We start from the raw sequence: 15,878 nt of genomic DNA on the forward strand, positions 1-15,878 counted from the left end.
GAAGGAATAACTGTGATTATTTAAAATCATATACATTTTTCATCTGTGCTTTGGATAAGAGGGGAGCTAAGAAAATGGAAAACATGTACAGTTATACAAAGAGGAAGTCGAAGACAATTTACACAGATATTTGCATAATACAAATTTGTTTCATAATCTACCAGCCTTATTTGCAATTATACTATGTATCTGGTATTTTATTTTTATTCAGGTAAGAATACATACTGTGACACTTTGAATCTGAAAGGGATGTGAGAAGGGGCTGACACCGCTTTGCAACCCCATTAATATTTTTTATGGAATTAAGATAAGAGCAAATGTGGTCAGTGAAGACAGGCTAACTAAAACAGAAGAAACATATTGTCTGTTCCAAGTCCAGAATTTGGGACTCCCTCTAATATCACTCATCCATTATAATTTCTGTATGTGTACTACTCTGTCAGGATCTTACATTTTATATCCTTTTTATAGGCGCAATCACTTCCAGGATCTTTATCTCACAATCACTTGCTACCATCAATTTATGTTTGGGTCAACAAAGGACTATATGTGATTCTGTCCTATATCATCCGTAACTCATCAATCATTATATACATAAGTATTCCATGTAGTTTTCTCAGTTGGTATGTGGTGCTTTCTTTGACTTACACATCTTTGCCACCTTGTGGCCATATAATGACAATGCCATAGCACAATCACTTAGGCTTTGTCTTTTGTGAAGGTCATTATGCTTTCTGAAGAGGTCAACAATGCAGTCTTGATTATATGGAAGAGGAGAACAGAGATTTATCTTTCCCATGTTAACTTGCACATTCAGTCTATTGCTCTAGTGTTATTTCAGATATAAGACATGAGGGGAAGGAGAAACAGGGTTTCTAAAACAGAGAGGGACATAATGGAGAAACAGCCACTCTGACAACTTTACAATTGCCTCCAGTCATAGAGTAATTAAGCTAACAAATTAGCAAGGGCTGTCAATTTTTGACAAAATGAAAATTGATGAGAATAACTTTTCTATTCCTGTAATCTATGGTGTTTGAAAAAAATTAATAGATCTTTCCATTAGTGACAAGAACTGGGATACTAATTCAGGAACTTAATTCTGAGCAAACGAAGGCAGATATACGTGTCCCAGGATAATGTTGTAGGATCCAATCTGGGTCGGTCACTGGGATGAGAGGTTTTGTCTTCCAAGCTTTCAGAGTCGGGCTGGAGCCCCCATCTTCAGGGAAGTCTCTCTCTCTCTCTCTCTCTTGTGACCAACCCAGATTGGATGATTCTGAGCTCTCAATTTAATTCTCTTGTGCAAAGAATCAGTAGCAACTATTCTCATTTGCAAGCTGAAAACATACCAAGGGATCTGATTCCAGAGAATTGGGTGTAGAATCCTTGCCACTCCGTTCCTCTGGAGGAGACACTATGCTGTGGGGCCCCACACTGGGTGGGGGAAGATGATATAATTTTGATTGGTCTTGCTGGGCTGATGGCCAAGGCAACGTGTCTCTCACCCATTCCACAGGGTCCTCCCAAGCAGCTTTCTGCCCATGCACCTGCAACACAGAAGGGTGAGAAAGAATACTGACACTTGCTAGGGACAAGCAACATACCACATGCACCTAGTTTTGCAGTTCCTTCACTGGGAAACAAAGAGCTTAGAACATATTCAAGGCAATGGAGGACAAGATTAGAAGGAACTGCTTTTCTGTAGGATTTTATGAATAATTCAGAGTAAAAGGAAATAGCAACTTGTAGCTGAGTAACATATGTGCATATTGATGCAGGCTTTAGCCACATCACTAGTTCTTCTAGAAGAGATAAGGATGCATGGAAAATTACCTTGATCCCATCCTTTGCTCCTTCCTGAAGGTAGGGGATAATTGAATTGTTCCATAGATCAATAAACCAGGTTCGGAAATCCTCAATACCAATTGGGCATGACAGGAAGAAACAAGGACCTGGAAAAAAAACAGTAAAGGGAAGAAGGTAAACTACTAGCCAATGGAGGAATATCAGCCAAAAATGTAGACTAAAGAAAATAAAGATTATGTAAAATAATATTCTAATAAAGAATAAATAAAGAATAACAGAGAAAATTAACATAGAGTCACTCGTGTATATGCATATTACTTTCCCCTCACTATAAATTAACTGCAAGGAACTCAAATGGGGGAGGCGAAGCTTCCATGCAGTGTCTTAATCCTTCTTTTATTAGTCTGAAATAAGATGCAATGTAATGGTGAGGTTCATTTCAGCTTACTGGGTGATAAAAGCTTAGGCTTACCAATGAGAAAGTCAGAAGTGCTATGCTTCTCCAAGAAGGTATGGAGGTGATACCAGAGCTTTGGCACCCAGTCCAACACACGTAACAGCTCGTCCCGGTTGGCATTGACATCGCTGTCAGATTCAAGCAGCTTCCGACGTAAATAGCGCACCAGGAAGCCATTAGCTGGCTCCACGTTATTGGAAAAAGTCAGCATCCTACAAGTAATATGATACGTTGGTCATGGCAAAAAAAGGAAAGTGCTCAACCTAAGCAAATTAGGTTTTCTTTTCTAGATTAAAATATTGAGTAAGAGAAAAAACTTTACATCTTCCTCATCCCAGAAAACAATCTGCATATAGTGCATGCTCCCCAAATATGGGGAGTATGACCTTGACAGTATAGAAGAGATATTCTAAATAGCCATTGCTGTAGTAATTACCTGAAACTGAGGTGGAGGCCATGGTTTGGAGTCATCTTAACAGGCTGGTTAGTTGTTCCAATTATGTAAGGGCTGATGGGGAAGAAAAAGAAAATTGCATATGGTGTATTTGCATTTGGGATGGGGGGAACATTTTATTTAGTTACAGGACTTATATGGCTGCCTATCTGACATAATGACTTGAGGTGGCTCACAACGTATTCAGGGCTTCTTTATTCTGACCTTCCACCATTTTCAATAGAGTTGTGGGGGGAGGGGTGGTTTTTGTTTTGGGGTTTGTTTGTTTTTTGGTTGTTGATTCCTGAAGACTGAAATACTGAAGATAAAATAGTGTGACCACCTTTTTCTGGTAGTTTCACAGTACGATATTTTATTGTACTGCTCTAGGGCACAATAAAACATACTCTTATTTATTTTGATTACAGTATTAGGAGTTTGAGACATTAGATGCTCTATCAGTCAAATGACAACCTGCTCTATGATCCTGAAGAGGAAAGTTACAACCCTTCCTGCCTATGCCAGGTTGGTCATCCAAACTGAGGATAAGAAAGTTCTCTTGTTTAATGTGATTCAAGAGAAAATAATGCCGTATGCCTGAAATAATAGTGCCATGTCATTCACATGTCATTGTTAGGTACAGGATAGGCAGGAAAAAAATAACAATTTAGCATAATCTGGAAATCCTTGTAATTTACATAGTTTACAGGGCAGGATCTTTATTTTGGAATTTGTAAGTTCAATACCAATACATATCTTAGTTTCTCACCATTTGTGATACTTGCAGGTAAGTGCTCCATTGACAAGCTCACTGATGGAGCCAGGCTCACTGAGATCATCTAAGAGAATAACTAATGGAACATCAATCCCTGTTTCCCGATCAATCTGATTGGCTAGATTGGAGAGGTAAAGCTGTAAGTCCTGGTGCAAACAATGAAAGTAAAATGTTATTGTATCAATATAGAGAGAATATTCAGAAACATCGCAATGCAGAAACACAGGGACATCAGGAAAAATTCACTGGGTAGTGGGCTTAGGGCTGAGAACTACTAGTTAGGACTGAAGGGGAAAACTGACAGAGGGCTGGAAAAATAGATTCATGAAAATGAAGACTTCAATGCCATATCCACATGTCTCAGAACAAGTTCCATTGAAATTAAATCTAGAATTACAGTGAAAAATGAATGGTTCCATAAGGATAAATTGTCTCAACTAAAATAACAGAGGAACCTATGACTAAGATCATGTAAAGCAGGGGTGTCAAACTGCTGGCCCACGGGCTGGTTTCATCATACCGGAACCGCGCCCACCCCATTGCCGGCAATGGCAAAAAAGCTTTGAACGTTGCGTGATGTCATGTAACGTCGCGAGTTTGACATTTCTGATGTAAAGGTTTGAGTTAAGATCTGGAGGTACTGTCCTAGTGACTATTCAAAAATGAAACAATTAAAAGTTTTCTACCTTGCATGATTGCTGGTGCATGTTGAAAGTATTAACGATGCCTTCAGTAACCTCACGGCCTGAACGTTCCACCAGATATTCAGCCAGACGATTGGTCAGGTAGGTCTTGCCAGTTCCACTTGGTCCAGAGAGAATAAGGCGCCGGTGCTTGAGTAGAAGGCTTATGTAGTGCTGCATCATTGGTTTGGGGATAAGAGTCTCGAAAACCAGGCTGTCCACACATTTTTCTTTCAAACCTATGCCCAAGAATATTACAAGAAACCTTCATAACATCATATAGTAGCCTCAGTTTTGCATTACAATGGTCCTTCATGTGCCGGAACAATTTCCTTCTCTTTGTAACAATTTTCAATTGTTTACCCCAGTTTCTTCCTAGCTACAGTTAGTCAGAAATATGCATATTGTAAAAGTCTCATGCTTACAGATGTCATTACTCCTACTTGGAAAGACACTTAATAAACACATTTTGCATCAGATTGAAAAGGACTAATGAGAAAGGCATTCAGATAACCTATTATTAATTATTCAGACTCCCAATTTGAGAAATACCAGATTAAACAACAATCTCAAAGGGTCTTGAAACTGAGATTCATTTCCATCTAATATCAAAACCAGAAAGAATGCTATTCTAACATAAACAAGTACAGTTCTTTGCATATAATTAGTACAGCATAGTGCTACACTGTTACAGTCATCATCATCACCTAATTCTGGAATTAGAAGTGCTTTCCAGAGGCTCTCTTAATCCTGTTGCTTTTGCCTCTCTGTCAGTCATTTAGAAATAAATAGTTAAGAACTAATGGAAAAAGCAGGACCTTTCAAAGTCACAGCAATGCTGGTCACACCCCGTCGGGAAGGAGGTAGTTCTGGTGGCTCCGTGTCCAAGATTCTTTTAACATGGTTGATGCTGTAGCCATAGACAGACTCAGTGCTGAGTCCCAGAGTCAGAGCAGGGTCCATCTTGGTGACATAATCCTAAACAAAGAAAGTTTTCCAATTAGTGAGGCTCTCAAAGTACTTAATGCTACAGTTGTTCTAAGAATACAGTGAAGAAACACAATGCTTTTTAGAAATAAGATCAGGTATAAAGATAAATAATAATTGCCACTACAAATATGACTTAAAAACAACAACAAAATTCTCATATAGCATCATGTACTTTGTTCATTGATCCATTGTACTCTCTCCTTGGTGTTTCAGTTCTTCCTGTTAGACATTCAACGTTCTGTGGCCACTAAGCAAGCTCAGCCTGCACTGGTTTATTTTAAGAATACATGTTGTTTTTCTTTTTTCTTTTCTTTTCTTTTCTTTTTTTTCCTTTTTGCATTTCCTAAAACTGTAGTTGATTTTGTCCATATTAAATTTAAATATTTAAATTTATCATTTAGATAAATATTCTACGAATATGTGCAATAACTTCAATTGCATTGGTGAAGATTGATAGCAAAGATGAACTGCCCTCCTTAGACTGATATGATTAAAGGTCCATAGCTAATAAAAAAAATCACCATTTTCATGTATTCACTGAATTATTCATATCATGTATGGAAATATACATGTATATTTGTGTGTGGAGGGTGTGTGTGTGTATGTGTGTGTGTGTGTGTGCGTGTGTGTGTGTGTGAGAGTGAGATGGTGTATTGGTTATCTTTATTAGGTCCATCTTATCTTTTTCTCTCTGCCATTCCTCTCTGCCTCATTCCTCTGCTATTCTGAGATTCTTTTTAACTTAATAGTATGGAAGAGGGTGAGCAGGAAAATATAACTTAAAGTTCTGTCCTTGAAGCCCAGGAAGAGAAAGTAACATAAGATTGAGCTGTGAATGCTTGAATCCAAAATTTAGTCCTCTAGATATCTGAAATAAAGTTTTTGAAGATAGAAGTGCAGCAAAAAGGTTGTGTTAATTATCAACTTACCTTGAAAACCTGACAGACAGCTTCATCCAGCATTTTCCAGTCCAATTTGCCATTCACTTTGCTACTGCCCAAATAAAACTCCTGCTGCTTCAAGTCCTAGAAGCCAAACCAGAGATACAATATGGTTGGAGTTGTTTACAATGGCAAAATGGATCATCTCATTAAAATTATATCTCCTCCCCCAAATATGTTGCACATGAGACATACTGTCTCAAACAGTGATCTCTCCCATCTTGTGATGGTACTTACTCCTTTGATGATATGCTGAGGTGGCATGCGCACTACTATTCGTAGTACCATTTCATCCTTCTGGGTACCAGCACTGATGCCATCCATTGGCGACAGTTCTGGAAAAGCAAAATTCAAGCACAACATATTTGATCACCTCATTTTAATCATTGAGAAATCCTGCCTATCACAGACTGAAATTGAGTCAGTCCACTAAAAAAATCTATTCATTTCCGGGGGCTCCACCGAGTCCAGAAAGTAGAAGAAACGTTTTTCTTTAAAATTAAAATTATTTTAAAAATTATTTCAAATTTTCAAAATTAAAATTTGGGACAACTAAGAACTTTGTTTTATTTTATTTGAATTTAGTAGACTACAGAGAAAACTCTTATGATTTGAGTAAAGCCTCATGGCTCATATCCAACATTTTTCTGCATCAACTTTCTTTAAAATCTGTCATCAATTCTGGTTTTAAGCCACTTCCAGCTTTCCTTTTTCTCATATCTTCTCAAAAGCTGAACAATCCTGGCATTTCTATTTTGTTTTTCTTCTTTAAATAACTCATTCATTCCAAAAGCTAGAAATGCAACTTATGTAGTGTTCTGGTCAAGCTTTCATAAATACTGCCTTTTTCATGCTGATAATAATTTCTGATTAATAATTCTATGAATACCATTAGCTTAATCTGTGATTCTTTTTTCTCTGGTGTATATTTTAATGCCTTCTTTAATAAATAAATCATTATTTTTTAGAATTTTGTCTATACTTTTTGGGAATATCAGATTTTCCTTCCTCTGATTCAATTTCACGACAGCCTCATGTGTCTACGAGATGGTTAGATATACAGACACATGCATGCAAGTGTGTACACTGTAAAATTATTCTTTGGCTATAATCTTATGTTTTTTCTCCTGGGACATCTGTTCAAATATCAAATGTTTCTCTCCCCCCCCCCAGATTCTAACACAGAATTTCCTTTATTTTAGATCAAAGCGCATCTTTTTCTTTACTCTGGTTCAACTTTCCCCTTCCCTTTTAGATTTTTCTTTTGAGAGAAAGTTCTGTTCATAAAACAATATACACAACGGTCTGTGTATATTATCAACAGGAATTTGCAAAGCAATTTGTGCAGGAGCCATTCCTTATACAGAACAGCTGGTTTCCAATAGTTATGGGTTCAAAAGAAAAATTCCATTTTGTGCACACCCCTAATTGTCACATTCTCCCAGATATAAACACGACTTCATATAACATATATTATTACCCTCTCTTTCCCCTCCGAAACCAATTTTGATTCTATCTTTTAAGCATAGATCATTAAATAACAACAATATGAGAAGATATGACTGAGAGGTGGAAAGTAAGTTGCTATCTATAGTTTGGTGATTCTACTTTCCCCTTTTCTTACCTGTATCAGTTAAACTGGGACTGAAAGAGTGGCTCAGCTGTAATCCTAAGGAGCGCCTTGGGGAAGATGCAGCGGATGAACTCAAAACATGACTTGGGATAGATGATGGCCCAGGTGCTACCTTTAGCCGGTCATTTTCAGCTTTCAATAGATCTACTTCCAACTAAAGGAAATGAACAAAGAGCAAAGGCTGGGATGATATACCTAATAAGAACCAACAATATTCATTCATTTATTTAGAGGGCCTATACACCACTCCCATCAAAACTGATCTGAGCAGTTTACATATCCTATGTAGGTAAATATGATTAAAAAGTGCAAAATTAAAACCAAGACAACAAAAACATAGCATCATAATAAATAAAACTCTACATTCATTACAGTTCGATTACAGAAATAGTAGAAGCAATAGTTTATTGATTAGTCTTATGATCATATTGTAATTACAGGAAGAAGCAGCTTATAACAATTGTATTGAAAAAACCAGTTTTGGCAGCCTTTCTGAAACCCAGGAGGATAGGGACTATTCTGATCGGAGTGGTATCAGTGTTCGAAAGAAAGGGACAACTTAAAAGACCTACTGCCAAACCCAACCTCTGAAGATGGCAATTGAACTGAACTAAACTGCTCTGTTGGATCTTACAACAAGACAAGCAAAACCAATCTGAGGAAGGCAATCCTGAAGATATCCAGGTCCTCTGTCATGCACTTTGAATTGTGCTTGGCAATCAACATTATGGATTCCAGAGACTAAAGACTCAGTAGTAAATCCTAAACTTGAGCCATTGGAAAAAGAGGTCTTTAAAACCAAATGTAGTTTTTGCATTTCTTTTCCACCAGACAGCAGGTGTTTGCTAGCACTTCATTTTGTTCATTAGCATTGATGTCAAACCTGCAGTAGTGAAAGTTAAGCAATATAGAGGACAGCAAAACAAAATTTCCTAAGCAAAAGAAAATTGCGTTGAGCTCCAAAACTACCACTTAATTCTTTCCTGTGCTCTCTCTCTCTCTCTCTCTCTCTCTCTCTCTCTCTCTCTCTGTCTCTCTCTCTCTCTCTGTCTCTGTCTTTCCCTAACAACCTTTATTTTTATTTTGACTTGTTCTGAAACAATGTACATGTTTGGAATATTATTAGGACAAGAAATGGTTCAAATGACATATCTTGTTAGCCATAGGGTGTGCATCAGACCTTATTTAATTTTTTTAATCTCAAGAAATATGTAGGGCAGTGATCCACACTGTGACCATGATGAGTTTAAAAGTAGAAAAGAGCTTCCATTGACCTTTAAAAAAAATTCCTTACACTGGGGAAAGGAATTTGGAATTAATCAAAACCTGTAAGGATCAATAACCCATGCACAACTGTTTAAACAGCGATAAAAATAAAATTAGCAGTAATGTAGGGCATGTATCATAAAATTGTTTTATTGTTTAATGAAAACACAAAACAGGCATTCAGAAATTGGTCCCCATAGCAATGTACAAACTGTAATCTGAGCCACAATGTCCAGCTATGCAGAGCACCAGTCCTACCTGCATATTGTGCATCGTTTCACGCAGCTGATCCAGCTGATGGGCAGAGTTTAGGGCTTCCAAACGAATGTCAGTCAGTTTCATTTCTTTTTCCCATAGCTCTGAGCGTAATTCTGAAACCTCCTTTTTCTCAGGTTCTTCTTCATTGGCCTGGAAAAGTCTGCGTAGGGAATGAAAAGCCATTAAAACAGAGGATAAAAGACAACTACATGCAGAGAATTAATGCTATGTCAAAGTTAATCTAATCCGCTTCTTCTAATCTTCCCAAATACCAAACTGCCCACACAGGCCTTTCTCTTCTGTGTCCAGTACAGTTGGAGGCTGGACTTACTCAGTGCTATCAATGCCTACAGAAGAAGAGTTAGAAGATTTGATGGAAGGAGAGGCGGTTTCCATGGATCCATGCTGTAGTTTTGGAGATGATGGTGCTGAAGAATCAGGGGTGGCAATTTCCTCTATATCAGAATAGGAGGATGCAGATTTTGGACCCTTTTTGATGCTGAAAGCTTTGTTGAAAGAACTCCTTAACTGAAGAGGAAAATACAGACATAGAAAAGGTTAGAAAAGCTCATCCAAAGTCTCCATTAAGTCAAGAAAATTCCTCTCAAGTCATTTTGAATACTTTTCAGGACATTTGATTCTTTTTTAAAAAACAAAACAAGAACATCTCATATATCATATTCCAGACAATATGTTTCTAACATTAGCATTAAATAAGCCAATGGCTTTTAAAAGAATTTATACTCTTTCAGAAACAGATTACTACATTTAATTAATGACTATTTAAGATACAGATTAATGTACATTCCATCCAGAAGCATGCACTGATTGAAAAAAAAATCCATTTTTTCCAAACATCTTTAAAGAATAGGAATGCCAGCATAAAAAAGGTGATTGAAGTATCTATGATTTGTGTTCAGTGAATCTACCAGCCAGTAGACCTAAGAGAATTCAGCAGCAATACTGGCTGGTTTCAAGCAAGCCAATGTAAATAAGTTAGGCCAGGGAGTGGGGGCCATGAAAGTCCTTCTGACAAAAGTAGGCTTGCTCTCTTCACCTCATAGCATGTGAAATGCCTCAAGCTGAGTCAGCTGCTGGCAAGGAAATGAAATTATTCTAAATGTCACTATTATTATCTCACCATGAAAAGAACCAGACTGCTTGCATGATTGGAAACCATAAATCTGAGTCCTTGGGGGAAGCTAAATATATAAACCCTGTTTGTTTGAAAGAAAGTTTGCTTGAAAGAAACACAGCCCAGCATGACCTGGGGGTTCCAAAGCAATAATGTATCTGTTGCAAGTTAGGAAAGATGCAGATATGTGGTGGGTCCTCCTCCCTCCCCCCAGCAGCTAGTATAGTATAAATAAATAACCTTATCCTGCATACTAATAAAGGAAACCACATTCAGACATGTCTATGACTGAGACTTGGACATGTCTGAATATGCACTAGAGTCCATAATCAGCAACAACAATGGCACAAATCAACTGAGATTTTACATATAACTGCTACCATTATCATGTATGTCTAATGTATCAGAAGGAGATTAATTCTGGAATTCTAGCAACAAGAATTCTTATCTCTAATGGGAAGCAAGTGAGGGCAGGGTTCCATTTGTGTATTAAAAGGTGAAGAGAATGACATTTAGACAACAGGTTTGTAATCTAATTATAATCCACTACCACTATCTCTTTATGGAAACTTGGATTCTTAGGAGTAGACAAGACTTGTGTCACGAGAATTGATGCTTTCCCTGTGGCTGTTTAGGAAGGGAACTTGGTTAGGTTACAAGTTTATTAGAAACATGTCTATGGAGTTTTTCAGTCATCCAGGTCACGGTTGTCCCAAAGGTGCTTTTTCACGAGGCAACTGGACTTTCTTTTTTTCTCTTTGAAGACATTTTGCTGATTCAGCAGTCTATCTGCATTTAAAAGACAAAGGCCACTCTTTCGAAGATAGCAAAGTCCACATTTTGGACACAGAGGACCACTGGTTTGAAAGAGGGGTCAAAGAGGCCATCTATGTCAAACCTGAACAGCCTTCTCTCAACAGAGGGGGAGGAAAATGACCATCATCTACAAAGAGTACAGAGAAGAGCAACAAAGATGATTAGGGGACTGGAGACTAAAGCATATAAGGAAAGGCTGCTGGAATTAGGTATGTCTAGTTTAATGAAGAGAAGGACGAGGGGGGACATGATAACAGTGTTCCAATATCTCAGAGGCTGCCACAAAGAAGAGGGAGTCAAGCTATTTTCTAAGGCACCTGAAGGCAGGACAAGAAGCAACGGGTGGAAACTAATCAAGGAGAGAAGCAACCTAGAACTAAGGAGAAACTTCCTGACAGTTAGAACAATTAACCAGTGGAACAACCTGCCTCCAGAAGTGGTGAATGCTCCAATACTGGAAGTTTTTAAGAAGAGACTGGACAGTCATTTGTCTGAAATGGTATAGGGTTTCCTGCCTGAGCAGGGGGTTGGACTAGACGACCTCCAATGTCCCTTCCAACTTTATTATTATTATATTATTATCTATCTTCAGTCTACAACACAGTCCTTTCAACAGTTCCACTGTTTGCATTACTCAGGTGACCCTGATGACATAGATAAGCCTCCAGGTGGCATCAACAACTCTTTAAAAGAATGCAAATGACCAGCTGTCTGCAAGGAATACAAACCCTTCCATTCCCCACCATCCAGTCAGAGCTGAAGAAACTTCTTGAATGAGAAGCAAAATATTTTCAAAGAGAAAAAAAAAGGTCCAGTTGCCTCGTGAAAAAGTACCTTTGGGATATTGTAAACATGCCATAATTGATTCCTTGGATTCCATGATTGCTTTTTTCAAAGCAGAAGAAAAAGATACTGAGGAAAGTCTGAGCATTCAAAAGGTTCTAGTAGTAGTCATCATATTTCAGTGAATCTAGTCATTGCTTGGGAACTTTTTGTATATCTATAAGTCTATCACAGGCAAAAAATGAAATATAAATATAAATTTAAAATATTTATCTTAGGAATAAAGGAACAAGAGGGAGACAGGAGGGAGACAGATTAGAATTCATGCATTTCTTCTTCTCACCATGACAGGCAAAGAAGTCATTGTACTGATAACATGCACTCTATTTGTCACACATTCAGATATTATTCTATTATTAAATTACATTGTTAAGAGCACCCTTTCATTCCTGTCTTAGTCAGAGAAGGATTAGGAGGTAGGAATAATCAGATTCCACCTGTAAGACGATTTTGCAGTATAGCTGATCATGTCAAGGATAACCTGCAGTATTTGTAAAATGCCACATTTTCTAAGCTAACTGAGTGTGAATAGACTCTTGTGATGCTTATAAATTTATCCGCTTATAAAGCACTATCCTCCTGGATATTATACATTTGGAATTTAAATATGCTCCAACAGTCAATTCTACATCCCTATCTTTCTTGAATTCTTATACTGATTTATTACATTTAAAAATAAGGCTAGGTTGTTTCCTTTGTCTTAGACTGTATAAGCCCTTTCTAGTTTTAACGGAAAAATATTCATCAGAACAGGGAACTAAAAGATGAGTATATTCATCATACTCATACATCCAGAGCCTTGCTATTAAAAGACCAAAGAAGCAGACTGTTCTTTCCAAAGTAATGATTCAATCATTGTAAAATAAGAAAATAGTTGTATGCTTTGCTCGCGAGAAGACTAAATAATGCATGACTTTAATCATGCTCAGGCAGAGCATGCAACATGCAGGCATACACACACTCACACAGACACAAAACAAGCATCGATTCACATGTATATTGAGACAGTAGCAGGAGGAACAGCCACTGTAATGGGTGAAGATAGCACTGTAATGGAAAATAGGGTTTACTATAATTATCATACTTCTAATCTGCCCATTAACCCAATTCTTTGGGCAGATCATAGAAATGCCATTTTTCTCCCTCCAGCCAGTCTCTGAAGCAAAAGGAGAAGAAAACTACCTCAGTGAATTGTCCTCTTGTTTAGCTTCAAATGGCAGTTACTAGTATCTAGGACTTGGAATGGGGCAACTCATCATAGCTAACTTGCCATGGCCAAAAGGCCATAGTTAACTTGCCACAGCCAATTCATCACAGGACAACTCACCATGGCCAATTCACCACGTGACAACTCGCTGTGGAACAATTCAACAATTCAATTTAATTATTTAAAATAATTAAAAAATATTTTAATTTTTGTCAGTCACATTTCATTTTGTCCCTCCTCTGGCATCCTTTCTTTAATGATTATATTCCATCATTTCTTCAATATTATTGTAACTCTTGTTCTATAGCAAATTGTCTTGCAATGAATTGGCCATGGCAAGCTGTCCCGCAGTGAGTTGGCTGTGGCAAGTTGGCCATGGTGAGATGTCTTAGATCCTCTAAGATTTGCATTTTGTTCATTTCAGCCTGCTGCAAGCTGTGAATGCTTGAAATCCTGCCTGGATATTCCACAAACAAGACCTGACCTTGCTAGTAACACAATGGGTCTGTTTCCAAAATGGAAGGTCACTTAGGGAGGTAGACATTGCCTGGCAGAAACACTCCTGATGAGGTCTGCCCACACAGAAATAAAGAAAATGTCATGAGTTTTTGAATCTTGTTTTTGGATTAGTAAAACTAAGTAAGCCTAGATATCAAGACACCCAAACAAAACTAAGACTGAATATGAAAAGTATGATCAAATGACTTTGTTATTATTTATTTAAACAGCTTTACTTGTATCCTTAAAAAAAAGTTCTTAATAACTTATCAGAAAATTCACATGGTGATATTATGGCTCAAGTGTAATACAATCATTTTTATATTGGGAATGTTTCCTTAACATAAGAGGAATTGTTTAACTTGTACACACACACTCTCTCTCTCTCTCTCTTCATCTATCTGTAGAACTATTGCTAATGATGAAAAAGGAAGATACTTACATCCATTCGTTTAAATATACTTCCTTTTCTTATGATAACTATAGCATGCATCTACATACCTTAAGATTGGAACACAGTCTTTTAAAACCAACTATAAATGGGAAGTGATTAAAAATACTAGTTTATGAAAAGCACAATGTTTGCCAGAGTGAATTAGGGCAGATTCAAGATTATATTATCAACAGATATGAAACTTTCCCCCCAATCCCAGTGCAGTGCCTCTTACAATATGACTTGGCAGTGCAAGTACATGAGCAAATGGGACGGTTAGTTTCACAAGTGTTGAGCTGTCCCATATACAATGGAGTGACCAATTAGAAGTAAAACATAAGGAAAGGACTGAGAAGAAAGTGGAAGGGAAGTTCAAATCTTACCTCATATACCTGAAAATAAAAAAGTGTTGTAGATCAGCATTGAAGGAAGAAAAGGGAAAAACAGTACAGCAAGACTTAAGCATGCATTCAGCTCAGAGCTCCCTGCCCAGAAGAAGCAGGGATGTTCAGCATACAGAGATAGAACAGACTCCTACTCCAGTCTTCCTAAAGGGAAGACTCACATACTGAGTAGAGAGCTGGGGGTATAGCTCTCCTTGGAACAGTGGGAAATACCAGAACTGTAAGGATAACATACAGGAAAAATAAGGACTCACATTAGAAGCACAAATAGTGACTTGTCATGCAAAAAAAAAAAAAAAAAAGTTGTGAAGAATTTAGTATAATAATTGCACATTATTCTCTATTTCAAAATGTTTCATTTCAATTACTCTTCTTTTTTTCTGTTTAAAGAGGAGCCTAATAACTGAGACTTTTCTGTTCTATATTTTGGCTCAAAACAAACTGTTGGAATGAGAACAAAAAAAATCAAATAATTAAAAGTAAGAGATGGAAGTGAGTGGGCAGGAAAAAAAAGGCATATTGAGTACCTTTTAGGTGCATGTGTTTGATTTAATAAAAATCCATAATGACATGGACGTCACTTCCCTTGATCTGCTAGGCCATCATAATTAAATATGATTGGCGTATACTTCATAGGCCATCGCTTAGAAGCCACCTGTAGCAAGCAATTTTGCATTTGAATTCAATAGCAAAATAATGCAAACTAAAATTCTGTAAGAAATATTTTCTCCAAGCAGGTATAGCTACTGCTATAGGTAAGAATCCTGGAATAACCGTGGTTGTCATTCTATTACCTATTCTGATAAAACACTACAGGATTTCATATTCATAAACTGTAGAAATAAACTTAATTCCCTTGGCTTCAATTCTATCTTGACCTACCCAGCTTTTCTTCTTCTTCTTCTTGGCATCTGCATCTTTGCCACTACCAATGCTAGAATGGCTGGTGATACTATTCAGGCTGGATATACTATCCGATGAGTTTTGCCTCTTGATTCGTAATTCTGGACAAGAAAAGGAAAAGAAAAGACCCATTCAGAATGTTCTTACAGACTTGAGTACTTTTGCATCATTGCATCCCTTCAGTTTTCAGGCTCAAACTGATAACTACATTAAGTATAAAAACACAAACATATATTAAATAGAAAAACAAGGAAGCATATTTTTAAAAATCCCCTTTCTCTTCTGTACAGTTTGTTTCCATGAATTTAATATTATCTTAGAAAGATTAGAATTCTGCATGAAAAGCAATCAGCTTATTTATTTAAAAGATACCAACTCAGAACAGGGAAGTGGA

The 15,878-nt window shown here is 37.3% G+C and overlaps 1 protein-coding gene across 7 annotated transcripts in view; it reads right to left on the reverse strand.

Moving 5' to 3' along the window:
• Positions 1–15,878, reverse strand: part of NAV1 (neuron navigator 1) — a 249,828-nt gene that overhangs the window by 11,295 nt on the left and 222,655 nt on the right. For all 7 annotated transcript variants that reach the window (XM_039329353.1, XM_039329352.1, XM_039329354.1 and 4 more), the window contains 13 exons: positions 15,464–15,585; positions 9,577–9,773; positions 9,246–9,405; positions 7,713–7,875; positions 6,326–6,423; positions 6,077–6,172; positions 4,976–5,135; positions 4,161–4,396; positions 3,469–3,620; positions 2,703–2,774; positions 2,282–2,478; positions 1,837–1,955; positions 1,353–1,550 (listed from right to left, as the gene is read on the reverse strand). In XM_039329353.1, coding sequence (XP_039185287.1) covers positions 1,353–1,550; positions 1,837–1,955; positions 2,282–2,478; positions 2,703–2,774; positions 3,469–3,620; positions 4,161–4,396; positions 4,976–5,135; positions 6,077–6,172; positions 6,326–6,423; positions 7,713–7,875; positions 9,246–9,405; positions 9,577–9,773; positions 15,464–15,585 — 1,970 coding nt within the window. The remainder of the gene's footprint in view (positions 1–1,352; positions 1,551–1,836; positions 1,956–2,281; positions 2,479–2,702; positions 2,775–3,468; positions 3,621–4,160; positions 4,397–4,975; positions 5,136–6,076; positions 6,173–6,325; positions 6,424–7,712; positions 7,876–9,245; positions 9,406–9,576; positions 9,774–15,463; positions 15,586–15,878) is intronic.

The sequence above is a fragment of the Crotalus tigris genome, unplaced genomic scaffold (genome assembly GCF_016545835.1).
Source record: "Crotalus tigris isolate CLP2741 ecotype Arizona unplaced genomic scaffold, ASM1654583v1 scf7180000024396.1518868, whole genome shotgun sequence".
NCBI classification, from domain to species: Eukaryota; Metazoa; Chordata; class Lepidosauria; order Squamata; family Viperidae; genus Crotalus; species Crotalus tigris.